The 12400-nt window shown below is 32.7% G+C and overlaps 1 protein-coding gene across 2 annotated transcripts in view; it reads right to left on the minus strand.

Moving 5' to 3' along the window:
* LOC128642499 (uncharacterized) overlaps window positions 1-11929 on the minus strand; it is a 198950-nt gene extending 187021 nt beyond the window's left edge. For both annotated transcript variants that reach the window (XM_053695277.1, XM_053695278.1), the window contains exons 1-4: window positions 9995-11929; window positions 9299-9389; window positions 8471-8554; window positions 8308-8385 (exon numbers count right to left, since the gene is read on the minus strand). In XM_053695277.1, coding sequence (XP_053551252.1) covers window positions 8308-8385; window positions 8471-8554; window positions 9299-9389; window positions 9995-11916 — 2175 coding nt within the window. In that variant the 5' untranslated portion in view covers window positions 11917-11929. The remainder of the gene's footprint in view (window positions 1-8307; window positions 8386-8470; window positions 8555-9298; window positions 9390-9994) is intronic.
* Window positions 11930-12400: the final 471 nt, after the last annotated feature.

Consider the following 12400-nt stretch of genomic DNA (forward strand, 5'->3'; position numbering starts at 1 on the left):
TAAATTATAATTATATTGTAGCTATTTTAGGAATAATATTTATTTTACAGGCAACTTTGCATTTATTTTAACCAGGTACAATAGCTATTAAATAGTTAATAACTATTTAATAGCTACCTAGTTAAAATTATTACAAAATTACCTGTAAAATAAATCCTAACCTAAGTTACAATTAAACCTAACACTACACTATCAATAAATTAATTAAATACAATACCTACAAATAAATACAATTAAATAAACTAACTAAAGTACAAAAAATAAAAAAAGAACTAAGTTACAAAAAATAAAAAAATATTTACAAACATTAGAAAAATATTACAACAATTTTAAGCTAATTACACCTACTCTAAGCCCCCTAATAAAATAACAAAGCCCCTCAAAATAAAAAAATGCCCTAACACAGAATGAAGGTTCCTTTAAGGGACGTCATCCAAGATGGCGTCCCTCGAATTCCGATTGGCTGTCACAGGAGCGAGCTGCAAAAGCGCCATATTTTTAACAAATTAAAAGGTAAAAAACGCATTTATAGCTATAGCACCTAAATAATGTTATATAATTCTGCACTATGTGCAGAATTATATAACATTATTTTTAAGGTTTACTGTCCCTTTAAGGGCTGGTAAGGTAAAAGAGCTTTTCTATTTTTATTTTATAATAGGGTAGGGCATTTTTTTATTTTGGGGGTCTTTGTTATTTTATTAGGGGGCTTAGAGTAGGTGTAATTAGTTTAAAATTGTAATATTTTTCTAATGTTTGTAAATATTTTTTTATTTTTTGTAACTTAGTTCTTTTTTTATTTTTTGTACTTTAGTTAGTTTATTTCATTGTAGTTATTTGTAGGAATTGTATTTAATTAATTTATTGATAGTGTAGTGTTAGGTTTAATTGTAGGTAATTGTAGGTATTTTATTTAATTAATTTATTGATAGTGTAGTGTTAGGTTTAATTGTAACTTAGGTTAGGATTTATTTTACAGGTAATTTTGTAATTATTTTAACTAGGTAACTACTAAATAGTTAATAACTATTTAATAGCTATTGTACCTGGTTAAAATAAATACAAAGTTACCTGTAAAATAAATATAAATCCTAAAATAGCTACAATATAATTATAATTTATATTGTAGCTATATTAGGATTTATTTTACAGGTAAGTATTTAGCTTTAAATAGGAATAATTTATTTAATAAGAGTTAATTTATTTCGTTAGATTTAAATTATATTTAACTTAGGGGGGTGTTAGGGTTAGACTTAGCTTTAGGGGTTAATACATTTATTAGAGTAGCGGTGAGGTCCGGTCGGGGTTAATAATTGTAGGTAGGAGGCGGCGACGTTGGGGGCGGCAGATTAGGGGTTAATAAATATAATATAGGGGTCGGCGGTGTTAGGGGCAGCAGATTAGGGGTACATAGGGATAACGTAGGTGGCGGCGGTGTGCGGTCGGCAGATTAGGGGTTAAAAATTTTTAATAGAGTGGCGGCGATGTGGTGGGACCTCGGTTTAGGGGTACATAGGTAGTTTATGGGTGTTAGTGTACTTTTGAGCACAGTAGTTAAGAGCTTTATGAACCCACGTTAGCCCAGAAAGCTCTTAACTCCTGACTTTTTTCTGCGGCTGGAGTTTTGTCGGTAGAGGGTCTAATGATCACTTCAGCCAAGACTCTAAATACCAGCGTTAGAAAGATCCCATTGAAAAGATAGGATACGCAAATGGCGTAGGGGGATCTGCGGTATGGAAAAGTCGCGGCTGCAAAGTGAGCGTTAGACCCTTTCCTGACTGACTCTAAATACCAGCGGTAGCCCAAAACCAGCGTTAGGAGCCTCTAACGCTGGTTTTGACGGCTAACGCCAAACTCTAAATCTAGGCGTTAGTTTGCTCATAATTTTTATTTATTGTGACCTGATTGGTGCGACTGTTGTGCCGTCGGTTCCCTTAGCCCCGCACACTATTACCCCACACACTGAGAAACTGTAGGCCAGTAGCTCTATGCGGATATTCAAATGCCAAGCGCTTCCATTAAGCAGAGCACAAATCTGGGTATGGAAAAGTTTCTTCTCTCTTTTTTTTATCTATTTATTAATTTCCTATCAGAGCTTTCAGTAAGGGGATTACTGGGGATGGCCGAGCTGCACTGTTTCTATAGTGTCTGCTTACGCTCTGACTGTTACATAGAAGTTCCCCTCTTGTTTCCCTCCTACGCTTCTTCTATCGGCGGCGCTTACATCATCACTTTATGGCTCCATTGAAGTTGCTGATAACATCGTTAGAGTTTAAAAACAGACAGCACCAGAGAAAGGGATAAGTCGCGCACTGATGGCAGCAATCAAATAGATTTGTATATATAAATGTATGCGTTAATATGTGTATATGCTGCTATACATATAAATGTATGTGTTAATATGTGTATATGCTGCTATACATATAAATGTATGTGTTAATATGTGTATATGCTGCTATATATATATAAATGTATGTGTTAATATGTGTATATGCAGCTATACATATAAATGTATGTGTTAATATGTGTATACGCTGCTATACATATAAATGTATGCGTTAATATGTGTATATGCCGCTATATATATAAATGTATGTGTTAATGTGTGTATATGCTGCTATACATATAAATGTATGTGTTAATATGTGTATATGCTGCTATATATATAAATGTATGTGTTAATATGTGTATATGCTGCTATATATATAAATGTATGTGTTAATATGTGTATATGCAGCTATACATATAAATGTATGTGTTAATATGTGTATATGCCGCTATATATATAAATGTATGTGTTAATATGTGTATACGCTGCTATATATATAAATGTATGTGTTAATGTGTGTATATGCTGCTATACATATAAATGTATGTGTTAATATGTGTATATGCTGCTATATATATATAAATGTATGTGTTAATATGTGTATATGCAGCTATACATATAAATGTATGTGTTAATATGTGTATATGCAGCTATACATATAAATGTATGTGTTAATGTGTGTATATGCTGCTATACATATAACTGTATGTGTTAATATGTGTATATGCAGCTATACATATAAATGTATGTGTTAATATGTGTATATGCTGCTATATATATAAATGTATGTGTTAATATGTGTATATGCTGCTATATATATAAATGTATGTGTTAATATGTGTATATGCAGCTATACATATAAATGTATGTGTTAATATGTGTATATGCCGCTATATATATAAATGTATGTGTTAATATGTGTATACGCTGCTATATATATATAAATGTATGTGTTAATGTGTGTATATGCTGCTATACATATAAATGTATGTGTTAATATGTGTATATGCTGCTATATATATATAAATGTATGTGTTAATATGTGTATATGCAGCTATACATATAAATGTATGTGTTAATATGTGTATATGCAGCTATACATATAAATGTATGTGTTAATATGTGTATATGCTGCTATACATATAAATGTATGTGTTAATATGTGTATATGCTGCTATACATATAAATGTATGTGTTAATATGTGTATATGCTGCTATACATATAAATGTATGTGTTAATATGTGTATATGCAGCTATACATATAAATGTATGTGTTAATATGTGTATATGCTGCTATACATATAAATGTATGTGTTAATATGTGTATATGCTGCTATACATATAACTGTATGTGTTAATATGTGTATATGCTGTTATACATATAAATGTATGTGTTAATATGTGTATATGCTGTTATACATATAAATGTATGTGTTAATATGTGTATATGCTGCTATACATATAAATGTATGTGTTAATATGTGTATATGCTGCTATACATATAAATGTATGTGTTAATATGTGTATATGCTGCTATACATATAAATGTATGTGTTAATATGTGTATATGCTGCTATACATATAAATGTATGTGTTAATATGTGTATATGCTGTTATACATATAAATGTATGTGTTAATATGTGTATATGCTGCTATACATATAAATGTATGTGTTAATATGTGTATATGCTGCTATACATATAACTGTATGTGTTAATGTGTGTATATGCTACTATACATATAAATATAAGTGTGAATATGTGTATATGCTGCTATATATATAAATGTATGTGTTAATATGTGTATATGCTGCTATACATATAAATATAAGTGTGAATATGTGTATATGCTGCTATATATATAAATGTGTGTGTTAATATGTGTATATGCTGCTATACATATAACTGTATGTGTTAATATGTGTATATGCTGCTATACATATAAATGTATGTGTTAATATGTGTATATGCTGCTATACATATAACTGTATGTGTTAATATGTGTATATGCTGCTATACATATAACTGTATGTGTTAATATGTGTATACGCTGCTATACATATAAATGTATGTGTTAATGTGTGTATACGCTGCTATACATATAAATGTATGTGTTAATATGTGTATATGCTGCTATACATATAAATGTATGTGTTAATATGTGTATATGCTGCTATACATATAAATGTATGTGTTAATATGTGTATATGCTGCTATACATATAACTGTATGTGTTAATATGTGTATATGCTGCTATACATATAACTGTATGTGTTAATATGTGTATACGCTGCTATACATATAAATGTATGTGTTAATGTGTGTATACGCTGCTATACATATAAATGTATGTGTTAATATGTGTATATGCTGCTATACATATAAATGTATGTGTTAATATGTGTATATGCTGCTATACATATAAATGTATGTGTTAATATGTGTATATGCTGCTATATATATAAATGTATGTGTTAATATGTGTATACGCTGCTATACATATAAATGTATGTGTTAATATGTGTATATGCTGCTATACATATAAATGTATGTGTTAATGTGTGTATATGCTGTTATACGTATAAATGTATGTGTTAATATGTGTATATGCTGTTATACGTATAAATGAATGTGTTAATATGTGTATATGCTGCTATACATATAAATATATGTGTTAATATGTGTATATGCTGCTATATATATAAATGTATGTGTTAATATGTGTATATGCTGCTATACATATAAATGTATGTGTTAATATGTGTATACGCTGCTATACATATAAATGTATGTGTTAATATGTGTATATGCAGCTATACATATAAATGTATGTGTTAATATGTGTATACGCTGCTATACATATAAATGTATGTGTTAATATGTGTATATGCTGCTATACATATGAATGTATGTGTTAATATGTGTATATGCTGCTATACATATAAATATATGTGTTAATATGTGTATATGCTGCTATACATATAAATGTATGTGTTAATATGTGTATATGCTGCTATACATATAAATGTATGTGTTAATGTGTGTATATGCTGCTATACATATAAATGTATGCGTTAATATGTGTATATGCTGCTATACATATAAATGTATGCGTTAATATGTGTATATGCTGCTATACATATAAATGTATGCGTTAATATGTGTATATGCTGCTATACATATAAATGTATGCGTTAATATGTGTATATGCTGCTATACATATAAATGTATGTGTTAATATGTGTATATGCTGCTATACATATAAATGTATGTGTTAATATGTGTATACGCTGCTATATATGTAAATGTATGTGTTAATGTGTGTATATGCTGCTATACATATAAATGTATGCGTTAATATGTGTATATGCTGTTATACATATAAATGTATGCGTTAATATGTGTATATGCTGCTATACATATAAATGTATGTGTTAATATGTGTATATGCTGCTATACATATAAATGTATGTGTTAATATGTGTATATGCTGCTATACATATAAATGTATGTGTTAATATGTGTATATGCTGCTATACATATAAATGTATGTGTTAATATGTGTATATGCTGCTATACATATAAATGTATGTGTTAATATGTGTATATGCTGCTATACATATAAATGTATGTGTTAATATTTGTATATGCTGCTATACATATAAATGTATGTGTTAATATATGTATATGCTGTTATACATATAAATGTATGTGTTAATATGTGTATATGCTGCTATACATATAAATGTATGTGTTAATATGTGTATATGCTGCTATACATATAAATGTATGTGTTAATATTTGTATATGCTGCTATACATATAAATGTATGTGTTAATATGTGTATATGCTGCTATACATATAAATGTATGTGTTAATGTGTGTATATGCTGCTATACATATAACTGTATGTGTTAATATGTGTATATGCTGCTATACATATAAATGTATGTGTTAATATGTGTATATGCTGCTTTACATATAAATGTATGTGTTAATGTGTGTATATGCTGCTATACATATAAATGTATGCGTTAATATGTGTATATGCTGCTATACATATAAATGTATGCGTTAATATGTGTATATGCTGTTATACATATAAATGTATGCGTTAATATGTGTATATGCTGCTATACATATAAATGTATGTGTTAATATGTGTATATGCTGCTATACATATAAATGTATGTGTTAATATTTGTATATGCTGCTATACATATAAATGTATGTGTTAATATGTGTATACGCTGCTATACATATAAAATTATGTGTTAATGTGTGTATATGCTGCTATACATATAAATTTATGTGTTAATATGTGTATATGCTGCTATACATATAAATGTATGTGTTAATATGTGTATATGCTGCTATACATATAAATGTATGTGTTAATATTTGTATATGCTGCTATACATATAAATGTATGTGTTAATATGTGTATATGGTGCTATACATATAAATGTATGTGTTAATATGTGTATATGCTGCTATACATATAAATGTATGCGTTAATATGTGTATATGCTGCTATACATATAAATGTATGCGTTAATATGTGTATATGCTGCTATACATATAAATGTATGTGTTAATATGTGTATACGCTGCTATACATATAAATGTATGTGTTAATATGTGTATACGCTGCTATATATATAAATGTATGTGTTAATATGTGTATACGCTGCTATACATATAAATGTATGCGTTAATATGTGTATATGCTGCTATACATATAAATGTATGTGTTAATATGTGTATATGCTGCTATACATATAAATGTATGTGTTAATATGTGTATATGCTGTTATACGTATAAATGTATGTGTTAATATGTGTATATGCTGCTATACATATAAATGTATGTGTTAATATATGTATATGCTGCTATACATATAAATGTATGTGTTAATATGTGTATATGCTGCTGTACATATAAATGTATGTGTTAATATGTGTATATGCTGCTATACATATAAATGTATGTGTTAATATGTGTATATGCTGCTATACATATAAAGGTATGCGTTAATATGTGTATATGCTGCTATACATATAAATGTATGTGTTAATATGTGTATATGCTGTTATACGTATAAATGTATGTGTTAATATGTGTATATGCTGCTATACATATAAATGTATGTGTTAATATGTGTATATGCTGCTGTACATATAAATGTATGTGTTAATGTGTGTATATGCTGCTATACGCTGTCTGCATTTAACATTGCACAAGCATTTCCTGAGAAATGCTTGTGCAATTCTACAACCTGCTCACCAGCAGCCAATCGGTGTCAATCATCCTGATCGTATCTGATCGGGATGACCGCAGTAGTGGCGGACAGGTTAAGGAGCAGCGGTTTTACCACTGCTGCTTTTTAACTTAAGTTTCTGGTGAGTCAGAAACTTTGGGCGTAGAAAGCGGCATCCGCTGCTTGGTAAATCTACCCCTATAAGCGCTAATTGCTACTGTGAGCTTGCGGTAGCAGTAAACAGCCACTTGTAATAGGTGGTTAATTATTTGCCCATTTGTGGAAGCGCAATAATTTAGCGCTCCACTTGTAATCTTGCCCAATGTGTTTTTCATTAAAAACTAGCACTTTATTTTGGTTTTGTTGTGTTTTTTCATATTTTACTTTATTTTTCAATACCCACAAATCGACAAAATACAGTGATTATAGGGTGTTGGAAATGTTAATGTTTTTGTCACTTAAACAAGTATTATACTTGCCATGTTTGGTATACAATTAAACAAGAAATGGTGAGCGGAGGGAGTAAAATACCCGGGCCTTTTTTGGGCCCCAGTCCGGCCCTGGTCTGCTTCCTATAGCCCTAGGCACAGAGCCATTATAGCACAGCACAGGAGGGGTGGTCAGAACTGGGGATTCAGGGCAGTTGTTAAGTAAAGTAATGTGCTGTGTGTTTCCAATTAAAAGTTTTCCAATCCCGGAAACAAAGAAGGACTCACTACTTTCGGTATTCCGTAGGGGTTGTAAACTTCATCTCCAAAAAATGATGTAGAAATGTTCCAAGTGAGGCTGGAGCCCTGCAGACAACAACAGATATGATTTAGAAAAGGAATGGAACGGTTTAACAAAGCTCTTAAATTGTTAGTAGTCCACGTGACCTACCTTACTTGGGACTGATAAGGGTACTTGTAGATCAACAAGGATTATTGTATCACTAGATCCACCATCTGAATAAACCATCTGGGTCTGAATCAGAAGAAGGAGATTTCATTAGTCACCAGTCTTCAAGCTTATTGCCCTCATAATCATAATGACCTCTCACTTATCTCATTAACTTTGATGATCATCTGTAACTTTTTATCTCTTACCCTCTCCTGTCACTAACACCACTGATTGTCATATTTATTTTACACCACAGATTGTTATTTAAAATAATCTGCAACTGAAAATAAAGTAACATAAACAAACACAACAAACAGTTGCTGCTTCTACTAATTAAAAAGATTTGGAAACACATATTCAGAAATAGAATATATCTAACAGGTAGGTTTGTTGAAAGTGAGCACTGATTGGCTAGTCCAGGGGACAGCAACCTTGGCTCTCCAGATGTTTTAGAACCACATTTCCCATGATGTTTAAGTGTCTTTAAGCTACCTAAGCATCATGGGAAATTTAGTTCTAAAACATCTGGAGAGCCAAGGTTGCTGACCCCTGGGCTAGTCGAATAGGCTTTCGGTCTTCACTAACTGAAAGTTTAGAAAAAATATTTGTATATCATAGTTTATGTTAGACCCCTTTACTGTAAGAAAGAGAATAAACCAAGTGTTTCTCTGAATTATACATTTCTTGATCTACAAGAGTCTGTTCTACTGCAAAACCAGACAGTGGATGGGACTCAATCTTTGTTTAAAATTCACTAAGAAGAAATAGGGTCTTAATCCATATAACCAAGTCCAGCAAATGACAAAAAATAAAGGAAATATTTCTCACAAAAGAGAAATTTCCAAAAGGAAAATAAACTTTGGCTTGAATCCGTTCTCCATCAGTTGTCATCTCAGGAAGGAAGCTGGAACATTGCATTCTAGAATATATAAGTAGAAATGATTTTTAGTTATCACAGGGATTTCTAATTGGGGAATCACCCCCCCCCCCCGCCACAAACACCTGACCCTGGTTTGCTAGAGGTTTGGAACTTTTACTATATTATCATAGCTTATCTGCACAGTGATGTGGAAGAGATGAACCAAGTAAGCATGGAGATGTATAGCTAAACTCAAAATCCAGTATATACCCTGTCTGCATGTTAGTCTGTGAATATAAGCGATGCCAAAAGAGTGCTGCTGGTCAGAGATATGGCACAAATGTCCAGTTTGACACACAACTACTGCTGTGACAAATGCATTTGTGTTTCATGCACCCAGTAATGCCAACATCCTTTATAACATGTATTTTCTATTACACAACCGTCATTGTGAGACAAACATACTCAACATACACATGCATCATGGCACACATATCATTAACTTCCTGTTTAATACTGTTGTCTGTTTACAAATTTTATAGAGGTGTACTGGGTTGATTTTAGAGCCTTAAAGTTTATAACTCATTTAAAATAAAGCTAAACATTTTCACTTACAGAAATTATAAAATGGGTTAAAACAGAGGTAATCTACTTGTATCACTCACCTGGATCCATTGACATAGTGAATAACCAGTGACCGTCCCAGGATACTGTTTGTGCCAAAGAGAGGAAAATTTGTGTCCAAGAATTGTGTGGTCATCTGGTCTTTGTTTTTAAGTGAACCTCGTCTTCCACTGATGTCCCCTACTTCATACTCATCGTCTGTGCCATTACCAGTGATTGGGGAATCTAATATATTGACCCCAAAAGGATTAAAGTGACCTTGTATAAGAGTATCTGAGCAGGGATTATCTGAATTTCCACGGACTGGTAGGAGATGAATATGGAAACCCCCTGCATAGCCTTTTAGTCCTTGAAAATAAATCTGAATAGATGTGGGATCCAGATCAGTTGCCTGTGAGGCACTGAGCTCCCCTTGAGCATCACCCGACCCAAACCAAGGGCCTGTCTTTCCCTGCATTGGGTGTTTGAGAATAATGTTGGCACAGGCTATACGTGACAAGGATCTTTCAGGTCCATGGATAACCAAAGGTTTACCTAAAATAGAAGTTGACCCATTAAGAGATGCAAAAGTATCAGTGAAAAAGTACCGAGTGAGATTGGAACCGTTAAAAGTAATGGGCATGTGTCTTCCTGTAAAATCTCCCATTTCACAAAGGAAAGGGCTAGAATTCTTGCATGCCTGGCTGTAATTGAACCCTGTTGGCGCCTTGTAGGGGTTCAAATGCCCACCAGTATTATTACAAGTATCCTCCTCACCTTGAAGTGGATATTCATGGACATGCCAGTTATGGTCTTTGCTAGCAATACCTGAGATGGGCGACAGTTCTATCAATATAGAAAGATCATATGGGTTTTCTAGAGGCTGCCAGAATATTACTCTACCAACAATTGACATATGGAAAGAGGCTTGTGCCACAAACATTTTTCCTTCTTGCCTGATGGTGCTGCAAACCCAGTGCAAGCCATTTATCTGAGATATCACAACTGACCGGCCTATGATGCTGTTAATGCCATAAAGAGAAAGATTCTGGTCAACTAGTACAGTTTTAAATTCTTCTCGACCCTTCAGAGATCCATGACGTCCACTGAGGTCACCCAATAGCCATTCATTTCTAAGGCGGTTTTCACTGATTGCAAAAGGATTCCATATCTCCCCTGTCCCCATAACTCCACACAGGTCCTGGCTGGTATATTGACGGGCAGGAACAGGAAGAGAATGAATACTGTAGTGGTCAGCTAAGCCCCTGAGTTTCCATAATTCAATTTTTAACTGGGTTTGGTGAAAAGGAGACTTCTGCTGGAAGATAAAGGAGCCATTGACACCCAACATGTTAAATTGGGCTGTTGCCTTCTTAGACTGCAAATTCCTCACCTCTGCACATGCCAGCTGGGTTTGATATTCAATTACAAGGAAGGGCATTACAGAAGACACATTTAGTTCTATATGGTTCCTAGCAGAATTAAATCTGTTTCCTACTCCAACATTTCCCAAGAAATATCTATCATGACTTAGGCAATTATCTGAGAAGTACAAAGAGGCAGCAAACAAAGGGATTCCTTCCAATAAAGCCAATTCAGTGAGAGCTGTAATAGAAGTTTGGTTTGATCCTTGCAGCAAGTGAACTTGACCAACCAGGAAGCTATGAAATATGATTTGCCAAACTTGTTCAGAACCACGGGAGTCATGAAAATTAGCACAGGTACTGTGCCCACAGGTTTCTATCACTACAGAGCGTCCAACAGGCCACAGCCAGTCCCCTAAATGTACTGATACAACACTGGTCAGGCTGAAATTATAAAGGGAGGGACCTATGTTCTGAATGTTGCATGGGTCCTGAAAAATTCCATAGGTCACTGGGAAGTCATGTATTGATATGTTAACACTCTTACAAATAGCAGACAGGTTGACAATGAGGGTCTGGGTGTCTGGGTAGAGTGAGATTGATCCATTTACATCTAACATATCTATGCTGGCAGAGAATTGGCCTCCAGTCAGTGAACCTACACAAAGAAAAAGAGGTAGGCATGAAGGTGATTAACAAGCACAACACATGACTTGATAAACAGTGAAGCATTACGGCCTGATGCTGTAAAGGTCTCAGATTAGATTATTTAAAATGATCCTCCAGCACTGCGAGATCTCTCACAAGATTCTAAAAAGGCAGATTTTGCTTTTCTTTTCCAAGGTTTTTTCCTTGCATTTGTGTATGTGAAGGAGAGACAAGCCCAGTGCAATATAGCACTGCATAAAATGACAGTTCTGCTGCTTTTCTACTTTGTGCTTCGTGTTTTATATTACTTTACAATTCATATTAAGTTTTATTACATTTAAAATGTGCACTTTCTATTTTGCATTTTAATGCATTTAGACTCTGTATACAGCAGCGTATTTAAAATTTAGATTTTACAAATTCTGATTATGCTTTGACTTTTTCTGTATAGTTTTA

The sequence above is a fragment of the Bombina bombina genome, chromosome 11 (assembly GCF_027579735.1).
Source record: "Bombina bombina isolate aBomBom1 chromosome 11, aBomBom1.pri, whole genome shotgun sequence".
NCBI lineage: Eukaryota > Metazoa > Chordata > Amphibia > Anura > Bombinatoridae > Bombina > Bombina bombina.